This window comes from Xenopus tropicalis, chromosome 5, assembly GCF_000004195.4.
Source record: "Xenopus tropicalis strain Nigerian chromosome 5, UCB_Xtro_10.0, whole genome shotgun sequence".
NCBI classification, from domain to species: domain Eukaryota; kingdom Metazoa; phylum Chordata; class Amphibia; order Anura; family Pipidae; genus Xenopus; species Xenopus tropicalis.
Genome location: NC_030681.2, coordinates 20,454,133 through 20,476,771, shown reverse-complemented (window position 1 = coordinate 20,476,771; position 22,639 = coordinate 20,454,133). Strand labels below are relative to the sequence as shown.

Here is a 22,639-nt window from a genome sequence, read left to right as displayed (position 1 = left end):
GAGGAGTGGATGAAAAATAGTATGGAGAGTGGTCCCCTGGTCTAGGGTTTTTCTGGTGGGCCTCTGTCATTCCAGTCCAACACTGTTTCTACCTGAGGTAGATACATCAAAGCTAATTACTGATTGCTGTGGGGTACAATAGGGGCCATGGATAAGGTTGCTACCTTTGCTCATTGCCCAAAACCAGACAAAGGGTGTGTTGATGACATCATGGACAGGGCCATTATTTATTGAGGCAGGGTTATGATGTCATGGGCATTACTGCTGGATTTCTGCCTGTTTTTTAGATTTTTGAAAATCAAGTTTTGAACCAGACAGCCCCTCAAAAACAGGCTGTACAGTTCAAAACTGAAGGGGTGGCAACCCTAGCCATGGAAGATTATTGGGTGGAGGTAAGTTTTGGTGCAGCGTGAATTTTCTGCATCCTGTCTGCATGAACATTTGGAACCAGGGGAATATTCTGGGGACCCTGCCCTCCCGGTTCTGATGTTTACAGGGTACAGCACTTCAAGTATACCTTTCTGAATACATGATACTTGAGCCTTCTGTGCAGACAGTGGTGTAACTTCAGTTTTGCTTACAAGATTTCTTTTTTGCGTAATCTTCAGTTCCTTTGTTCAGGGCCAGATTGTGATTATGTGGGCCCACAGGCCCTGGTGCACTCTTGTCAAGGATCAGCTAGTTTTCTAGTTGTAGCTGCAGAGTTGCCATTATAATTAAGCCCTTAGGTGACTGGATATAAAAATATTAGGTAGCCATGGCTAGTAATATATTTATCATGTAACATCACTAAAAACCAAAAAGAAATATATAAATAAGCGATTTACTAACATGAATGTGAAACTGTCAGACTATTTTCAAGTCTAATTGCCTCTTGGTTGCCATTGGTAACAGCACCGGGGCAATTTAGCATCTGCCAATTTCTAAGCACCAAGTATAAGGATAGACTTTACCAGAACTTTTATATTTATCTTCCCTGATAGAATAATTTCATGTTCTTTCTAATATTAAACCCTAGCGCTGCAATATTTCCCTGTATTTAAATGACGGCACTTAATCATCCGTACATATCTGCTATGTATCTGTCCATAGGAAAGTAATTTAATCATGTCTTCCGCTTAGATTCCATCAGCGCTTTGATTCCGTCTCATCTAGATTGCTTAGAGCTTTTAATAGCATTGGTTCCATGAGAAGATTAGATTAAATAATTATCTACTTTTAATATTTCTTCAGAGAGAAGGTCCTGGGCCTGGAGATTACGAGGTGAAAAGTAACCCTTCTCGTGGCATATCATCGTGTTTCAGGTCTAAGGTCCCCAGATTTCCCCGTGCCCACATCTCAGTAAGTATTGGGGAATACATAACAATAAATACATAAAAGGTTATTACCACTGTTTACAATTCGGTAGTGCATGTTATATAAATCTGATCCACTAATTATTATTTCTTCCTGCAGTTGTTTATATATTTAATTATATTTTTGTGTGTTGCTCTATCTAACTTTTTTTTTCCTGGCTGCAACCAACGCACTCATGCTGTGAGCCATTGACAGGTTTCCCCTGCTCTGATTGGCTGATTCCAACATGAGTCAGCAACTTGTATTGCAGCACTGCTGAACAGCAGTAGGAGAAGAAAAGCTTAGGTTGAGGAAGCACACTCTATATGTATATTTAACATGTATTTTGCATGGCATCTCCTCTGCAGGACAGTCTCTTCCTCATTTTTATGTACTGATATCATTTTTACTATTTCTCATTCTCTTTGTAGCATATAAATATCTGACAATTCAATATAAGGGCCATATAGACTCATCAGAATCAATGATATTGTTTCAGATATTGAATCAGATATTGCCCAGTTTGGTTAAAAACTGGCCAACTTTATTGACAACTCCTGCTGTGCCCTTGGGTATCCAGTAATAATGTGATGGTTGACAAATAGTCCACTCACACCCGACCCTAACCTGCCTGCTTCTTACCCACTCCTGACCCTAACCTGCTTAGCTTCTGTATTTATAGACCTGTATCCACCCCACTCTGATGTCATAAAAGGGGTGGGGCATGCAGACACAAATCTATAAATATGGACTTCTAGAGGTGGAAGCAGCACAAAGTAAGATTGCAGGTGGGTTGTGTGCATGGTAAAGTTCACCTTGAACCTGCTCACAGACTGCAAGAATTGTGTGGGTGCCAGCCAAACCTGCCTGACCCCTGGGTTTGAGGCCAGCTTGCCCATCACTAGTATCCAGCTATGGTGGTTTGCATATATATAGCGCAGGAAACCTAAACATGGATAGAGTTTCAAATACAAAATGGCAGATAGTATTTTGCAAAACAATTGGCCCATTCTTAAAGGGATTCTGTCATGAATTTCATAATATACTTTTATTTCTAAATGACACTGTTTACATAGCAAATAATTCACTCTACCATTTAAAATATTATTTTTGAACCAACAAATGTATTTTTTTGCTGTAATATTGGTGTGTAGGCGCCATCTCAGTGCATTGTGCCTGAGTCTGAGCTTTCAGCCAGCGCTACACATTAGAACTGCTTTCAGCTAACCTATCGTTTCTCCTACTCCCGTGTAAGTGGAGGAGTCCCAAGCCGGACTTGGATTTCTTACTATTGAGTGCTATTCTGATACCTACTGGGAGCTGCTATCTTCCTCCCTTCCCATTGTTCTGCTGATCGGCTGCTGGGGGGGAGGGGAGATATCACTTCAACTTGCAGCGCAGCAGTAAAGTGTGCCTGAGTCTGAGCTTTCAGAAGGAGCCAGCGCTACACATTAGAACTGCTTTCAGCTAACCTATTGTTTCTCCTACTCCCATGTAACGAGAGGAGTCCCAAGCCAGACTTGGATTTCTTACTACTGAGTGCTATTCTGATACCTACTGGGAGCTGCTAACTTGCTCCCTTCCCATTGTTCTGCTGATCGGCTGCAGGGGGTGAGGGGGGGGGGTATCACTCCAACTTGCAGCGCAGCAGTAAAGTGTGAACTTTATCAGAGCACAGGTCACATGGCTGTGGCACCCTGGGAAATGAAGAATAATATGGCTAGCCCCATGTGACATTTCAAAATTAAATATAAAAAAATCTGTTTGTGTTTTTGAAAAACGGATTTCAATCAGAATTCTGCTGGAGAAGCTCTATTACCTGATGTGTTTTGAAAAAAACATGTTTTCCCATGTTTTCCTTTAAGTAAAGATGGGTAGAATCTTTTGAGTATTCATGTTCTTCTCCCAGTAAATGTTCCAAACACGTTCTAAACTGCACCAGTTCTGTTGCCCATATATAACGAGATGATATTTCCTTCTAGTTGTCTGTTACAAGCTAACTGCTAGTTGGTTGCTGTGGGGAACTGTACTTGTGCTATTTATCACCTATGTCCATTAATTATCCCTTTGGTATACAGGTATATGAGTGACAATACTGTTACAATACAGGCAAAGTCTAACTAGCTGAACTCAACTTTACCCTGCTCCACACATCCCAGCCTTCACTGGGTCTGGAACTTCCATGTACAAACATAGAAAGTTATTGATTAGCTCATCTAGTCTTCCAAGTTGCCTATTTCCTCATAAAGGGATATGCCACACCCTAGTGCAAGGTTGTGCAGTACTGTAAGTACCATCTTCCCTCCAAGATATATGCTTAACTAAGTTCTTAAGAGTCAGTTCATGGGTCAAGGATTGAGCCAACAAGCCTTATAGTGAGTATTCATTGGTATTCCTGGCCCAGTGACACTTGAGTCAGTTGCCACTTATTTCAACCAGCACTGCATGGCTATGAACACAATTTCACAGGTTTGTGATTGACAAACATAAGTTTGGTAAAATATTTCCCACAATGCACCAAACACTAGCAAACCAAACCAAATGATTAGGGGGTTCTTTAATTGTGGATGCTGAAAATTGTAGCTTAACAACTCAGGAGCATCTTCTTGTTTTGGACACAAATCACAACAACTGTCATGTAGTCCTGGACACAATAATAATAATAATTATAGTATTATTGCTGTTGGCTATCAACGACTTGGCTTTGCCTGACAAGAATATTCAAAGAATCCTTATGAGGACACGTATTGTGTTTGGCTGTCTGAGATACATTGGCACGGGGCATGTAAAATTTCCAGCTGCCTCGATGGCTTATCACCAGATTATAAGGCAGTCCCTTTCATATCCTCCCGTGGTCTCCAATTCCAGCAAATGCAACGCTCCCCAAAGGTTAATACATGTAAACTAAAGGCTTGGAAAAATGTTAACAAGACACCAAGTGTATATTGTGAAAGTGGAGCCTGTTAAACTGACAATCTTGCAGCCATTAAAGAGCATTCCCTTCAGTTGGGTTTGTTATTCTGCTTTACTTAGAGCAATATAATCCCTAATTACACACTTAGAAAGTGCTAAAATTGCTGGCGGTTTAAAAGATTAGACCCGGGCCACTTGCTGGGCTGTAATGTATCATAATAGACATCGCTGGCCTTGAGCTTAGGCTGAGACATATCATTTGTGGCACATTAATACAAGAAAAAGTTGTTTCACCCCTGACATTAAGAAGTCAGCTCTTCGCTCCTCATGTTCTTAGGGTAGGAAAGCACCATATAATCAGGAACACAAGTAGAACTGAAAAATAAAGCATAAGGTTGCTACTTCTTTATCTCAATATTAAGTAACTCCACTTGTTACAGTCAGACGTAACTCTACTTGTTACAGTCAGACTCAACAGTGATCACCATGGTTGACACCATGGGGCTGATTTACTTACCCACGAACGGGTCGAAATGAGTCCGATTGCGTTTTTTTCGTAATGATCGGTATTTTGCGATTTTTTCGTATGTTTTGCGATTTTTTCGGATTCTTTACGAATTTTTCGTTACCAATACGATTTTTGCGTAAAAACGCGAGTTTTTCGTATCCATTACGAAAGTTGCGCATTTTTCGTAGCGTTAAAACTTACGCGAAAAATGCGCAACTTTTCGCGTAAGTTTTAACGCTACGAAAAATTCGCAACTTTTTACGCAACTTTCGTAATGGATACGAAAAACTCGCGTTTTTACGCAAAAATCGTATTGGTAAGGAAAAATTCGTAAAGAATCCGAAAAAATCGCAAAACATACGAAAAAGTCGCAAAATATTCGTTTTCAAGTCGGAACTTTTCCAATTCGGGTCGGATTCGTGGGTTAGTAAATCAGCCCCCATGTGTTGGCTGGTGCAGAAATGTCATCTGGCCAGCATGGTCCTCAGTACCAGCTCCCTGGCCTACGTCTTTGCCACTTTCTCTGCTTTACCCCCTGATAATAGCCATTCTTTAACTGTAGACCAGTAATCCCCATGGCCTCAAAGTAGGTGGCCATTTTTTAATTTCTGGCTTGAAGGCAAGTTTTGGAAGCATAGTTTTACCATAAGCAGAGCATCCTGCAGGCCAACAGTCCACATGGGGCTCCAAATAGCCAATCACAGCCCTTACTTGGCATCCCCAAAGAACTTTTTTTATGCTTGTGTGGCTCACCAACAATTTTTAAAGCTGAGTGTGGCTCACAAGTAAAAGATGGGAATACCTGCTCTAGAACATTATCTTGTTCCGGCAGGGAAATGCTAAGGGAAACACTGTCTGTGCAAGCCCATAATCAGTTGTTCAGTCTACTCAGATTCCACTAAAGTGTGTCTATTTGTGAACCAAAGATTTTTCTGTAAATGTCATCTGGCCCAAGTATAAATGGGTTCAGACTCATCTCCATGGGGCTGCAAAGAAATATAATTACAAATGTAGGGGTATTCCCTGTATAAAGTAAGGGCTTTATTAACTCCTCCTCTCTGATTTAATCGATTACAGCAGGTTCCCAACACAAAATTAATGCTGCTTTCATTTTTAACAAGCCAAGTGCGAGGGATGGGCAAAGAGCAGCAGCGGTACCTGCATCTGAAACCAGATTTGCAGCTTAGTATCCAATGACAAGGCTTATGTTAGATTCTTACTTTTAAACTTTGGTCTCTACAGTAAGTTAGGAACTAACTTTACTGCTGAGCTGCAAGTTGGAGTGATATCCCCCCCCCCCAGCAGCCGATCAGCAGAACAATGGGAAGGGAGCAAGATAGCAGCCCCCAGTAGGTATCAGAATAGCACTCAATAGTAAGAAATCCCAGTCCGGCTTGTGACTCCTCCAGTTACATGGGAGTAGGAGAAACAATAGGTTAGCTGAAAGCAGTTCTAATGTGTAGCGCTGGCTCCTTCTGAAAGCTCAGACTCAGGCACAATGCACTGAGATGGCGCCTACACACCAATATTACAGCAACAATTTGTTGGTTCAAGAATAAAATGTTAAATGGTTGAGTGAATTATTTGCTATGTAAACAGTGTAATTTAGAAATAAAAAAGTGCACCATAAAAATCATAACAGAATCCCTTTAAGTTACTGGCGTCCTTAACAAACTCCTGCACATCCACACGCAGAGGCCCTTTTGAGACCTTATTTCATGTTATTATTTAGTGTGAAGGGGAATTGGGGCCTTTAAAAAACATGACTGGATCATTATCTCACTCATGACATGGGGTTGGCTGACAGCTCTGCACATGATTGCCAGTGTATCCATCCTGTCTCTCAGTTGAATGGTGTACACGTCCCAACTGGGATTCAACATGGGCCCTGGCAATTCCAGTACGCAATGTCCCAAACAGCCCCCCAGCAACCCAATAAATAGTGACTATCTATGGCATCTTACAGCAGCCCCTCTGGCATTTGCCTGAACCCACAGATTGCCAGTCCGGCCCTAAATTGTTGCTAGAGCTGCCACCACCATAAGCTTTGTAATACCCACAGCACCTTGCAATTTGCGCACCAGACTTGCGCCCAGTAAACCAGAGCAAGCAGAGCTTTGACTCCATACTAGAAACAGCTTGCTATTGCTTCCATTTTGACAGGTGCAATTCCATTGGACTCAATTTGAAGCTTGGCCGCAATTATGCTGTATAATTCGTTATGGGTAATAATAAATATGATTATTTGCATTCAAAACTCACTTTGCACACTACACATGTGGTCATAAATGACCCCTCTTATCAGAATAATAGCAGCCTTGGGGTCAGGAAGTAGGCGGTGATGTCACATGGGGCAGGGTGATGACACCATAGGGCAGGGAATTGATCGAGCAGGCTGGGCGGGGAAATGGGTGGATGGGGTAATCTAGCAGCAGCGAGAGTCAGGGGAGGGAGGGATTTATAGAGTATTACAAATTAGTGTCGGCCCTAGCTTGTTGTGATTTACCAGCCTGACCGGTCAAATACTGACCCAGTGGCACCCCTACTCTGGATATATTTCACCCTATACATTTCCCCCTTTGTTACCCATGTGAAATATCCCTTGTGACAGAGCATTTAATTAGTCACAGTGCAGTTGCTCTCCAGCGAATCTTTAACCTGGAAATCCATAAATGGGCTGTATCCCAAATAAATCAGAATCCCCCATGCTGCAGACATATGAGAATTAAGACAGATATGTATTTAATATGTCACATTTCCTTTCAGTGGGGATTAAAAGTTAGTTTCATTTCGGCCTAAATTTAAGCCACATAATCTGTAAATGACCCACATTAAAATAGTTGGATATTGCGAAGCTGAAACAGCTTATATTATTTGGGAGCTTTTCTTAGAAAACATTGCAATATAATGTCCTTGGGGGAAAAAAACAGATTTTTATTATGTTAAAAGTTATCTATTTTATTAATTTTAGAGCAATTGAGTCATCACAAAATTTGCGCAGCAGTCGGTTCTGCTTTGTGTTGCACTTTCTGAATTGTTTCTTTTTCATATTCCATTTAAATGAGTCAACCTTTAGGGTCCCATTCCCGAACCCGAACCTAGAAATTAACTTTGAATACGTTTTTTTTGCCTGATTCTTTCACATGGGGGTCGCTGACCCCTGAAGCCAAAAAACATTTGCTCTGTTAGGCAACACTTTTATTGGTATATTTTATTACTTATCATTCTATTCCGGCCCCTCCTGTTCATATTCCAGTGTCTCACACCACTCACACCACTTTTTTGTTGCTAAGGTAATTTCTACCTATTGATAAACTGCTAAAATTCCAACTGGAGAGCTGATGAATAATTCCAACACACATAATAAAAAATGTAGACCAACTGCAAAAAATTCTAATTCTAATTTTCAAACACAATTTCCTGTAATAATAAAACAGTAACTTGTAAAAAGTGAAATTCAGTTTGTTTTCTAAGAGGATATAATTGTCTGATCTGCCCCTGTAGAGCTTGAAATATTATATAAAAATAATATCAATAATAATTATAATAGAGGTCAAGTCAGCGCCGGGAATACATTGGAATAAATTGCAATAAACAGGCACAACAAAACAGATTGCAGAGACCTGGGTAGGGTGGGGACAGACTTGCCTTTCGGTGGGCCCAGGGTACCCCTGTCCAAAACTAACCAATTAGCCGGTGACCTGCCCTTTTAAAGTAGTTTTAGAGATTTTTCCGTCCTGCCTTTCAGCCTCCCAACTTGTAAGAAGCTGGCGGAGAGTCAGAGAGAAGGGCAAAACAGCAAGAAAGTGGATTTGTAGCCCAATATAGATTTATATCACCATTTGTTTCATAGCTAAAGCTACAGATCCAGGAACATCTAAAATTAGCCAGCCTGCTTCCCACTTTACAAAAGCCTTTTCATTCCTGTACTGAAGAGTAACATTATGCCCGGGCTATGCCAAGCATGTAAACCTATCATTATCCAAGCCCAGAACTGGGCACTCGCCATGCAAGTCACACACTGGGCAGGTCTCTCTGCTGGCATGATGCAAGTGTTACAGTAATAATAATAATAATAATGTCTCTGTTTTCCACATTTAGAGCAGGGGGAGACATTTGAAACAGCGGTTCTGTTATTTAAGGTTGCAATTCTGACAGTGCTGTAGCTTATATTGCCAGCCTGTTTCTTGTTTGTACCATACAAAAGATCCCATGACAGTCTGGGCCCCCCTGTATAATAGTAACACTGTTACACTGTATTCTGTGAACCCATGAAATTCCTTGCTGGGGAAACAAACTGTACTGTGGGTACCACCATTATAACTATACATATATAGTCCGGATCAGCTTCAGCTACAGGGGCAGAGATGGTGGGATGGCAGGGCACTGTGCCTTGGATGTGGATACAGCTTGGTCTAAAACTTACAGTGACCAATTTTCCACCCCTACCTATTACTCTTTTTCATTGGGTCATGTGCAGGTCTGAACTGGGATTCAAAATAGGCCCTGGCATATTAAGTACAGAGAGGCCCAAACAGCCCCCGACCAGCCCAATAAATAGTGACTGTCCATGGAATCTTACAGTTGCCCCTCTGGCATTTGCCAGAATTCACAGATTGCCAGTCTGGGGCTGGCCACATGATACATCTAAACAACTGATAGAAAACCATAGAGCATAGACCATGAAGGGCAAACTGCCTTAACGCACCATGGGGGAACTGGTCACATGTCTGAAAATAAATCTCTAATGTTTTCTAGACTTACAGCTTTGCACCATGCTGGCAATGTAGGCAACCTGGGGCCCCTATACAGAGGTTGACTTACGTAAACCAGGGGTGTCCAACGTGCAACCTGAAGTGCTGTTTTTGAACATAATTTCTTCTAAAAGCCCTGAGAATCCCAAATATCCCATTTTGGATTTGCTTAATAGTAACAAAGGGCAGCTTTTGGTTGCGGACACATAAAGACACTCCTGGCACTTGTGTGTATTTGTGGTATTGTGCCAGGCACCAGAAATGATGCCATCCTGACAATTTAGACTCCCCCTCACTGCAGCAATTACACTGGATCTGTGCAACAGTCTTCACTATGGTTAAAAAACATGGCAACTTGTGTCCGTAATTGCACTTTGCACTTGCATTTGTAAATGAGCCCTATGAAATGTTTTTCAAAAAATACCATTCTTATTACAGTAAATATCATAGGAGAGTTAGTAGCGAGTAGAGGGAACGCACTCTTTATAAATGATCTCTAATCATCTCCAGCCGTGCCAGTAAGGGAGCTCGGTATCTCTGAGGGAGTTTATTTCCAGAATGCTGCGCCCGGGCCCTGACTGTTAGCAGATTACACAGTGGCACATTTGGGCACAGAGGGAAACAGAGCCAAATATAGTCTGCTTGCTTGGTGACTTGTTCATTACAGCACTTTCTTAAAGACGCCACTAAAATAACAAGCTGTACATTCATGAACACGGTGTTACCTTTGGGTGTTGTTCAGTGGTGTCACTGGAAGCTACTGGGCCTTCCAGCAAATCATTTTAAGATCCACCTTCATTTTGGAAATAAGGTTTTTGGATAAACATATATGAAATTGTTTTCAGTCATTGTCCCATTGGGTTCCCTACACTTCCTGAGCCCCCTCAGAGGGGGATCTATTACTATTACTGTCATAGAACTTTAGCTATATAAAGCTACATGTACTGGTTAGATGTAGGAAGCCTCTGTAAGTGCAATATTAATTTGTAAATATTGTAGGGCAAAGGGGTATAATATATCCTATATATAAAAGTACTTTCTAGTGCTACCACCTACAAAAGGTAATTTATGTAGACCCCAGATGAAAGAGCACTAAGGGTCACAAAAGCCCCTTCAAGGCCCCTCCCCTTATGAATACAGCACTGCCTGTTGATCCAGTACAGAAATAAGCTACGTGCAGCAACCAAAGAAAATGGCATCTTGCTTGCTCAACTTCCTAAACTGTGGGGCTGGCCCCGTTATGGTGGTGGCAGGACCAATGATTTAGGGAAAAAATATTTTGGAACCAATAAGCTGCCAACTCTGTCCAGAAGGACCAAAAAAGCAGCGTTTATAGGCCCAAGTATGGCCAACATTTAGGGGCAGATTTATCAAAATTCGACAAAAAATTCACCATTTGGTAAATACGCTTCTAAAAATACTATACAAATGAATAGAATGTGAGTTTTTATGTATTAAGCTGTAAATTCACATTTTGATAAATCTGACCCTTAGGGGCACATTTACTAATCCACGAACGTCCGAAAGAGTCCGAATGCGATTTTTTCGTAATGATCTGTATTTTATGCGATTTTTTTGTCGCCGTCGCAATTGTTTCTTATTTTGCGCAACTTTTTCGTCGCCGTTACGACTTTATCGTTTATTTTCTGCAACTTTTTCGTCGCCGGCGTGAAAAATTCGAATTGGTTTTTCCGCCGTTTACTATAGCGCAATCTGAAAAAATTGCGACGGCAACAAAAAAATCGCGCAAAATACGTTAAAGTCACGACGGTGCCGAAAAAGTCGCTACAAATACGAAACAATCACGACGCGACAAAAAAAAAATCGCAAAATTTTCGTTTCTAATCTGTTTTTTTCCCATTCGGGATTCGGATTCGGGGATTAGTAAATGTGCCCCTTAGTCTTGCCAGCTGCCAGCTAATAATACCTTATGGTTTGGTTCTTGAGTCCTCTTCTGGTTCAGAGTCCTTTACCTGTTTTTTTAAACCTTTCCATCATTTCCTAGCCCAGTCTGTGCTTATTTATCAGTCAGTCAGCCCTGGTCTTTTGCCTGTTTTGCCTGCCTGTACTCCTTCAAGCTTCTACATGTATGATTTTTGGAGACTTGACTGGTTATTGAGTATAGTAAAAGCTGGAGCAAATTCAGTGATGGCTGTAGTCAAAAAAGCATGACCCAACTACTACACTTGGGTTTGGGTCCAGCCATGTTACAATGCTATCTCAAAGAACCACTTAATAAAAATAATAGGCCTCTATAGCCCTCATACAGTTTGCTGAAAAAATAAGGAACTCATATTGCAATCAGTTTTTAGTGCAGTTTTCATGTGTCCAATGATAATCTGATAATTGGATGATTTTGTAACCCAGATATACATAAATACTGTATGTTCCATATATACATACACATATTAATATGAAATACTGTTTATTATCAGTCATCCTGACATAATTCCAAGAATATTTAGGACAACAAACAACTGTTTGCGTCTTTTGTTTATTTTCTAATTGGCTTTCGGGCTGGGCTTCCAGAACTACTTAGAAAAGCAAATAAGCATTTACCTCCAACCTAGCATTCCGACTGCCCCCCACACAAACTGGTACAGCTCTGGCCCCCTCTGCGAGGGGAGTACTGTTGTATCACGTTGGTTTATAATCTCCAGTGATGACATTTATAGCCCTAGGCCATAATTATATCTTGCAGCAACTCAATGTATGACAGTAGAGCATGCTTCCTTAGCTCAGGTTCCACTGAAGTGTTTTGTATGTTAGAATGATGGTTGTCCAGCTGCCATTGAACTAAGCTGCATTCCAGAGAAACAGGGGACTCATGGAACTGTATAAGCAAAAATAAGAATTTACTTTAAGGTGTTGTCAAGTAATTGTACATTAAGTCAGGACAGATGCAACAAAGCCTGAAGGAAAGCATTAAAGTCCGGGACATTTTCAATGTATCTCCTCAGTGGAACTAATGTGACTCTTTTCCAGCCATTTAATTTACGTCAGTAGGACGACATGTTCTGCAAGTTTAAGTGTTTTCCCAAGCATTTCTTGTTGCTGTTTGGATCACTTAACTCTTACCCTTGCCATTTATTTTTGCTATTTCAGAAAACTCCGGGACCTGGAACATATGAACCAATCCGACAGTTCCCGAAACAAACACCCACAGTTGCAAAAATGGGTCGCCTGCACGGCATTTTCTTCTCCAGTTCATTTGACTTGTAAATCGCAGAAAACAAAGAAGGCTTAGCTGTTTTTCAGCCTCCACGAAATGCTCCCAGATTATAGATACCCTAAAAAAGAGCAATTTGATATCCACGGACAATGCAACTGCAATGCATAGTGCCTTGTTTGTTGGTTTATCCAAAGTTGTCTTTAGTCCTGCTGCTTTGCAGAAGAAGGCTGCTGAGTTTGACATATTTATAAGTTCTCTCAGTCTAGGTATTGGTACTCAACTTTCCTCCCACATTCCAAAAACATACAGGAAGTTAATTGGCACCTAATAAAACTGACCCTAGAGCAGTGATCTCCAATCAGTGGCTCGGGGGCAACATATTGCTCCCCAACCCCTTGGATGTTGTTCCCAGTGGCCTCAAAGCAGGTGCTTATTTTTGAATTCCTGGCTTGGAGGCAAGTTTTGGTTGCATTAAAAGCCAGTTGTACTGCCAAACAGAGCCTCCTGTAGGCTGCAAGTCCACATAGGGGCTACTAAATATCCAATCATAGCCCTTATTTGGCACCCCCTGGAACTTTTTTCATTCTTGTGTTGCTCCCCATTCTTGTGTTGCTCAGGTAAAGAAGGTAGGGGACCCCTTCCCTAGAGGGTTATAAGACAGTAGCCTTACACTGTAATATTTAGTTTGGCAGAAATTGATGGCAATGATAAACAATCTCTGTAAAGAATTGATTAAATGAGTTACATTACGTTTGCCTATTGGAATTGTTAAATGCTGAATTTATATTTTTCATGGGAGTTAATCTTCCAAAGATTAGTTACTAGATCATCTTGAAGTTATAGCCTCCTCTTAAGTAGCTCTTGTCTTACTGGCATGCTGACCAAAGGTCCATAAGGCTCCTATTAGAGTATAATCCCTGCTGTCAAGGAATGGTGACAGCAAAATGGGTGACACCCTTGAGAAAATCTGTACGACACTTGTGTATTGCCTTTCAGATCCTTCTTTGTGAAGACTCCTGTTAGACTTGTTCCTGGGCAGCCATTCCCCTATAGGAAAATATTTATTGTGCAGAAAATTATCAACATATTTTATTTCAAGGTTTTTGCCAAAATCCAGAACACGTTTCCGTTTATTCCTGATTGTGAAAGGGGGATAATTTGAGCTGCCTAATTAGTTGGTAATCTCTTGCAAAATGAGGACCATCAGTTGTTTATGTAGAACAAAAGGATAATGTTTTTCTCATTCGACAAATGACAGTAGCACCTGAGGGTAATCAAAAGTGAAACTGTAAACTTTTCCAATACATCAAAAGATTGAAGGAGTCGGATAAAGCCTGAGGTTATTCCAGGATAAGTGACTTGTTTTCTATGTAATTTGAAATTTAATCATAGAATAAGTGGCCCGTTCCATCTCCCACAGTTCTGGCACGTCATTCCATCCAATCTAGTTTTCTAATGTATATTTCAGAGATAAACTCTCCGCTGTGATATGTGTCCTCTTTTTTATATATTGCTCACATTCATAAATCCAAGTCCTTCTCTGGCTCAGGGGATACTTGGACTGAAGGACAAATTGCTCATATATTTAACAGAAGTTTGCCCCTTTCACATATATATAATTGGAAAGTCTCTGTCATTTCCAAGGATTAAAGATTAAGGTGAAACAGTGTTACCTATTCTTGTTACTACTTGTTGTTCCTTAAAAGAGCAACTTTCTCAAACTTAGCCATTTTAGGGCAGGGCAGACCATGACTTTGTCTTTGGCTCCCATTCACTAGCACCCAAGGGCATATCCAATAAAGTGCCAAGGATCTTCACTTAGAATACACCCACAGTACAAGGTTAGCAAGCTGTGTGCCATGGTTAACAAACTGTTCAATAGATCAAAGTTATGATTTATTATCATAGTGATGATAGGGTGCCAAGACTGAGAGCGGTCTGTGTAGAGATGAAGGCTCTGCTTGCATTATATTCTAGCAGCAGACACAGCAGACCAACCAGTCAGGGAACAGGACAGCAGAAGGTCAAGTGTGTTCCCGACTGAAGGTTTTTGTAGATGGAAGTGTCAGGGCCACAAGGCCTTTGGAAGCTGGCATTAAGTACTGAGAAGAACATGGGGGAATAGATAGTTGCATATAAAACATCTTTGTAACAAGGTACCAGAGGGCTCGGAGGAGAATGTAATCTGATGGTCAAGCACAGAGAAAATGTACAGGCAAGCATAGCCTGGAACAGGCCACTAAATTAGAAGTTCAGACAGTAAGAACAGAGAAGCTTCGGCAAGGTAGGCCTACAATTAGTCAAGGGATAACAATGTTATCTCACACACTCGCATGAGTGTGCCTTGTTGGTGAGTTTGCTGGGCAGTGACTTAATGGCACTGGGAGGAGGCACCACCATGTTGAGGAATGCAACCCCTCCTGGGTTAGCCATTGGCCTGGTTCTTACAGGAGGACCCTATAAAGATGTTGTTAAGAAGCACAGTGACTGCTTGCTATATTATTAAATAGAACTACAGTTTCTGGTAGGTCACCTTTCAAAATAGGTATTAACGTATAGTGATAATGGCCTCCATATGTGTGCTACCACCCTATCACATCATTTGTACCCATCTGTAGCTCCTCAGTGATGTCAGGAGCCTAATCTTACATAGTCAAGGGCCTCGTTCAGATACTAGGAGTCTGGACATGATATCCTCTATTAATTAGTAGATAATAGCGGCAAGGCAATACATCAAATGACAAGACACAGACAATAATAGGTTCATGGCCCATTATTCTTTTCTATGTATATTTCAGGTCTCCGGAAGATATGCAAAAAATTCTCTTTCTTTTCTGAACCATTTCTTTTGTTTCAATAAGCTCAGTTAAAAAAGTATATGAGAAGGTGTAAGCAGGTATCACATTGTAAACACACCCTTTGCCTTTTGTTTGCGTTCTGAATGGCTTCTTTTATTGATTTCCGGAAAACAAGTTTACTTACCTCCTGTCTCGGGGACTGTGATTGGCCAGCGCACAAGGCTGCGTTTCGCTTGCTTGAGTGACACAAGTGTGACAGCAGGGACAGATGTGCCCCAACCCTTATTTTAGTTAATGGAACGTATAGAAAATTGTAACATTTGGTTTATTTTCTCACTCAGAAACACAGTGTCAGAATGCAGCAATCAGCCTGGCATTGCCTCCCAGGGGATTTTAGCATTTCTTACCTGGAAAATATGAATAACGGAAGTACCGCCTGCTGTTGTGCTTTCCCCTGTCATGTTGTGCTACAGTGCATAACAATATACAGTGTGAACTATAAATAGGGCAGCCCAGATCTTCATAAACCCCAAAATACTCCTTCCTACGTCTGCGTTTTCACTCTCAGTTGTGTATTTAGTCTCATTTCATTGGCATCCCTGGACTCATAGGTTACCATGGGAATGGTAGGCAAAACCCAATGACCCTCACTTAGATACCAATTAATTCAAGGGGGAGGAAAGCCACAACTGCTTATCAGCTGATTTTATACAATTATAAATCAACACTTTAAGACCAAATTACTTTATAGAATGAAAGGCAACCTAGCCAACCGACAATTTTTTTTAATTATTATTATTATTATTATTAATAAACTTAATGGAGGGTGAGGGGGGTGGGACACCACTAGATAAAGAGGCATCTGACTGAGGTAAAACCATCCCATAACACATCTATATATACCCTCTCCCCTACCCAGCCGCAATATAATCCTTAGACTGCAAGCTCTAAGCCAATAACCCTGCAGCAACCACAGCGCTGACAGTCATTGGCTGAAACACAACCTGTTGCCTAGACTCCCAAAAACTTGCCAACCCCTGCATTAGCCATCCTTCCCATGTTCATAAATGGTTCCTCTCACTACCAGAAACTGGCAACAGGGTTATTTTATGAACCTACCCCTATACCTTGAAATTATCATCCAAAATGATTATTATGTCAACTCTACTTGGCCATGACTAGACATCATGAGTGCTCTGGCAAAGGCTGGCTCATTGTCATTTGTTGTCATTATGATGCCCTGTTCTATCCACCCTCTTATTACTTTGGTCTGACTATGGTTCTTTATACTTTAATCTGAACATAAATAACATGTACCCTGGTAGATGACCTGGCAAGAACCATATTTCTGAGCTGTCTGCGCTAGTAAATGTCCACAAAAAGGCACAATTGTTGCGATGGACCAGCTTATGTGCAGTGCCTTCATGTTTCCATAGACATATTTGTCTTTCTACAGTACCTTTGTGTGTACCATTACATTACACATTCTCCACTGCCTCTCCAACAAAGAGACTATTGTTAGCCAGCAGTTCACCCTCCTCAGGTTTCCAGATCCAGACAAAGCTATTGGTTTCTATTTACATCCACTACGTGTGCTCCCACAAGGCAGGTTTCTTGGGCTCATGGCGTGTATTGACTACCCTATCCTTTCAGGGAGAACCACAGTGCCCTTCCCTTCTTGCAACCAGGGGAACTTGTAGCCTACAGCAAACACCAATGCTGTCAGGTATGACATGAAAATACCCCCCAAACAATACCCACCTGGCTTCCTTCAGAAAACTCTGTTCTCACAGCAATTATGGAGCCTGTCCTGCTATCGTGTATCATGAGAGCAGCTTTAATAGGGACGTATTTAGCCAAATCATGGGACATTGTACAAGTGCAAACTGTTGTTGCGCTGTGTAAGGAAAGAAACAAGGGCTTGTTAAAGCTGTAATTCACAATGATTTAATTAAGGGTTTGGCTTTGGTCATCAGTCTAGTTTTTTCATGAAGGACTTCATAGTCCAGAAAGTGATATGATATCTCTCCTTGTAGAAATGTCAGGGAAGGATCACTAGATGTATCTTGTCTTCAATGCCTTGGGTTTCTTGTGTTCCTGATTGTTCCTTTTGATTTCCTGTTGACCTAGCCAGACTCAGCTAAGTCTACTGCTTACCCCTCTCACTGAGAATGCCCTACATACTGCTGTTTCATCTACAATTTCTTTACCACCGCTGGACGACTCCAATTATGTGCTGCTTCTCTGGCCTCAGGCCTCAGGCGTATCCTTTGATTATAAACCAAAAGTTTATTATCTGCTTCTCTGGGTGCCATTTTGGTTTGATATCATCTGGGCATTGATGTTATTACTCCATAGTGCTCCTACCCTTGGGTGATAGTAAATGTGACAGGGGCTAGAAAATCTATTTCTCCTCTATTAGTCAACAGTGTGCCGCTGCCTTGAGCAAGCTCGGGGAAGACCAGAAATTGCACTCATGGGACTTCCGAAGAACAACTTTCACTGCCAGATGCAAAGTGCTTGTTTCAGGTGCTGTAAGTTGCTACAAGAAACAGCATTGTAATTACCTAAATATTTGGTCTGGTCTGGGTCTTCTTAAAGGAAAACTATACCCCAAACAATGTAGGTCTCTCTAAAAATACATTGCATAAACAAGCTCATATGTAAAACCCTGCTTCATCTAAATAAACCATTTTCATAAAAATATACTTGTTTTAGTAGTATGTGCCATTGGGCAATCCTAAATAGAAAATTTTAAGAATTAAGGGCCGCCTCCTGGGATCATAGGATTCACAGTGCACACAAACAAGCCAAGGCACACATACATGCTAGGCCCCATCAGCCAATGAATGGGCAGAGTTCCGCCTTTTGCTCCCACGCTACTTCCTGTTACAGTTAGAGCTGCATCACTTCCTGTCAGCTGATCTCTGAGGGAGCACACAACCCATCACTAAATGGCGGCTCAAGGGAAAGGATGTAAAAGGGCAATATTTACTGATATATATATATCCCAGTTTGGTGAGATTCTTTAATAGGCCACTTAATATGATATAAACTATCTGTTGGTTACGTATTCATTCTGGGGGTAGAGTTTTCCTTTAAAGACAGGTGCTGTACAATTATTTTGTATTGACTGGATGGCTACTGGGAGGGTTTTAAGCAATATGGGACCAATTGGAACATTAGAATCTTTCCCATACAAAGGTTAGGAACAATAAGTACAACATATTGGGGCCGATTCACTAAAGTGCGATAAAAATTATCGCACACTTTTTTGTGTTAAATAAGTCGCGATAATTAGCGCATGCGATAAATAGCGTGCATGCAAAAAATAAATAAAATATTTATCGCGACAAAAATATCGCATGAAATACCGTGCGTAAAATAGCGCAAGTATGCTTATAGTGAATCGTGCGAAAAGTCGCGAAAATTAAGATGCAATAAAATTAGATATTCTTGTAGATTGTAAGCTCTTTTGGGCAGGGCTCTCTTCACCTCTTGTATCGGTTATTGATCGCTTTATATGTTACTCTGTATGTCCAATGTATGAAACCCACTTATTGTACAGCGCTGCGGAATATGTTGGCGCTATTTATAAATAAATGTTAATAATAATAAATAAAAATAACCCCAAAAATACAAAAGAGACAACAAATAATAAAATAATAAGAAAAAAAAGAAATGAGCAAAATCTTTGAAAAATGTGAAAAGTTTCGCAAATGTGATGGGTGGGATGGGAAATGGCAATGAAGAAACAAATTTGCTCTTACCATGGACTTTGCACACTGGGCCTGGTAGGTAAATGCCCAGGGTCGGACTGGGCCAGTGGGACACTGGGGAAATATCTGGTGGGCCCCATCCCTGTTATTTATATAGTGCCAACACATTTCCACAGTGCCTTACAGACAATATACATCATTCCCATCAGTCCCTGCCCCAGAGGAGCTTACAATCTAAGGTCCCCCATCACATTCCCATCAGCCCCTGCCCCAGTGAGCTTACAATCTAAGGTCCCTATCACATTCCCATCAGTCCCTGCCCCAGTGAGCTTACAATCTAAGGGCCCCCATCACATTCCCATCAGTCCCTGCCCCAGAGGAGCTTACAATCTAAGGTCCCTATCACATTCCCATCAGTCCCTGCCCCAGTGAGCTTACAATCTAAGGGCCCCCATCACATTCCCATCAGTCCCTGCCCCAGAGGAGCTTACAATCTAAGGGCCCCCATCACATTCACACACACTAGGGTCAATCTAGTCAGAAGACAGTTATCCCACCTGTATGTTTTTGTAGTGTAGGAGGAACCCTGAGTACCCAGAGGGAACCCACCTTAGGAAATATGAAGGATACCCGAGGGGCGCTGGGAGTCATATATTAACAACAGGTAAAGGGACATAAGTTGGACATTAAAGGGGCGGTTAACCTTTTAGTTAACATTTATTATTTTATAGGATGGCCACTTCTAAGCAACTATTCATTTGGTCTTCATTAGGTATTTTTTTTCTAGTTTTTGAATTATTCTTACTCTTCTACAGCTTTCAAATGGGGGTCAACTGTCCCCAGCAGCCAAAAACGATTGCTCTGTGAAACTACAGTTTAATTGTTATTGTTACTTTTTAGTACTTATTTTTCTATTCAAGTTCACTCCTCTTCATATTTCAGTCTTTCATCCAAACCACACGCTGGTTGCTAAGGTCATTTGGACCCTAGCAACCAAATAGCTGCTGAAATTCCAAAACGGGAGAGCTTCTGAACAAAAACTTGAAAAAAACTACAAATAATAAACAATGAAGACCAAGTGCAAATTGTCTCAGCGTATCACTCTCTGCATCATACTAAAAGTTAACTCACAGGTGACCAACCCCTTTAATGTTTTCTACAACTAACAGAGAATCACAACCTCTATTTGACGGAAGGCAGCCCTGTATGCAGTGAAGGGGTTAAAATGTGCAGCTTTTGTCCTCTCCCTGTATCATGGCTATACGGAGCCCAGCCTGCTTGTTTCACCTGGTCGTCACAGCAACCGCAGCTTGTGGGAGAGTTATCCCTCACAAGGAGATACTCCGTGTATTTTTATTTTAATTACCGTATACACAGTAGACAGGAACGGAAATGAGGAGACGCACGCAGGCAGAGAAAGGAAATTAATCTTCACTCGCCCAAAAGTGCTGACATTAGCTTCATTGCCATTTTGCTGTGTGTCCGGGGGCACTGAGAAAATAAAAAGGCATTAAACGCCTACTTTTCTCATTTAAAAAAAAATCCATATTTATTTATTTAATAAGCAAGAATAGAGAATGTATTGCTTTCACACTTTATTCTACAATGTGCCCCCCTTTCAACTAAATTTACACACAAACAATGAGCTCTGTATAAACAACCCCCTCCCTTCACAATTTTTTTTGTAACTGTTTTGGGCTTACAGATAAATGGGAGTCCATTATAAATAATAATCATCAAGAATCAAATTAATCTGAAATTTTAAAGTCAATATTTTATATACTTTGTGCAAGACAAGACATTGCTGGATAATGTGCGCCTACAGGGGAGCTATGGAATGGGCTGTTTCATTACGTGGGTGCTTTCTGTCCTATGCTGAAGGGATGGAAACTTGGATGATGGGTGCCACGTTGTTGTACAGAAATCTAGTACTACATGAAGCTATACACCCTCACCCCCCTCCCGCTACATTGTCACTGTGCCGCCTCTGGAGCTTTATCCTTATATCTGTAAGTCATTATCAGGTCAGGTTTAAAATTACTTGCATATATCATTTAGCCGGGTAGTGTAAGCCACTCTCCTTAGGCTGATACTAAACACCGGCAGCCTTAATGATAGGTTGTTCCCTCAATTATAGACCTCTGCGTGATCTGTGATACAACCTGGCCTTTTTAAATGACACTCAAATGGGGTTAAGTGAGAATTCTCTCTCTCTCCCTCTCTACCTCCCTCCCTCTCCGCCTCCCTCTATATCTCTCTATCTCCCTCTCTTTCACCCTTTCTCCCTCTCTCTTTCTCTCTATCTCCCTCTCTTTCTCTCTATCTCCCTCTCTTTCACCCTTTCTCCCTCTCTCTCCCTCTCTCTTACCCTCTCTTTCCCTCTCTCACCGTCTCACTCACTCCCTCTCTCTCTCTCTCCTCTCTCTCCCTCTCTCCTCTCTCTCCCTCTCTCACCCTCTCACTCCCTCTCTCATCCTCTCTCACCCTCTCATTCCATCTCTCTCCCTCTCTCCTCTCTCTCCCTCTCTCCTCTCTCTCCCTCTCTCACCCTCTCACTCCCTCTCTCTTCCTCTCTCCTCTCTCCCTCTCTCACCCTCTCACTCCCTCTCTCTCCCTCTCTCCTCTCTCTCCCTCTCTCACCCTCTCATTCCATCTCTCTCCCTCTCTCCTCTCTCTCCCTCTCTCACCCTCTCATTCCATCTCTCTCCCTCTCTCCTCTCTCTCCCTCTCTCCTCTCTCTCCCTCTCTCACCCTCTCATTCCATCTCTCTCTCTCTCTCTCACCCTCTCTCTCCTCTCTCTCCCTCTCCCTTTGGCTGATGGTGTTTTTTATTGCCTGGCTCTTGAGATCCTTCATATGCTAATTGTTTTAATATCACATCAAAATGTTGTCAATATTTTTATCTGATTATAGGGAAACTTCGCCCTAATGAAAGAAAATATAATTCTCAGCAACTTTCCAGTTTACATTCATTACGCATTTCCAGTCATTTTAAAGTTATTATAAAGTTATATAAAGTATAATTGCTTTTTGAAAGTAGGCTCTGTCTGGCTGCTCACATACAGTATCCGGCTATGCTGGAGACTACTATAACAATGTAGCAGAAGCCAACTGATCAAATAGTATCTATCATGGCAAAATTGTTTCTCCCACCCAGTGGCATAAGTATTTGGTGCCGGGCCCCCCACAAAAAAAAAATCTTTGGAGGGACACAGTGACTCCTACCTGGTCCCCTGCCCTCGTTCCATGCCTCCCACCTGCAGATAGAAGAGCAGCTGAGAAAAAATCACCCTGATTTCTTCACAACTATAGAGGAAACAGGTCTGCCCCCTCTATAGTAACACAAGTGCCCCCACCGAAGGTGCAGGGCACAGGCTAATAGAATGCGCACTTTACTGCTAGCAAGCAATACGGCTCTTGTACTGGGAGGGAGCTTATAG

At 41.5% G+C, this 22,639-nt stretch overlaps 1 protein-coding gene across 1 annotated transcript in view; it reads left to right on the top strand.

Moving 5' to 3' along the window:
- Positions 1-13,040, top strand: part of stpg4 (sperm-tail PG-rich repeat containing 4) — a 37,508-nt gene extending 24,468 nt beyond the window's left edge. The window contains exons 6-7 of the mRNA XM_002932385.5: positions 1,234-1,341; positions 12,616-13,040. Of these exons, the coding sequence (XP_002932431.3) occupies positions 1,234-1,341; positions 12,616-12,732 (225 nt within the window). The 3' untranslated portion in view covers positions 12,733-13,040. The remainder of the gene's footprint in view (positions 1-1,233; positions 1,342-12,615) is intronic.
- The last annotated feature ends 9,599 nt before the right edge of the window (positions 13,041-22,639 follow it).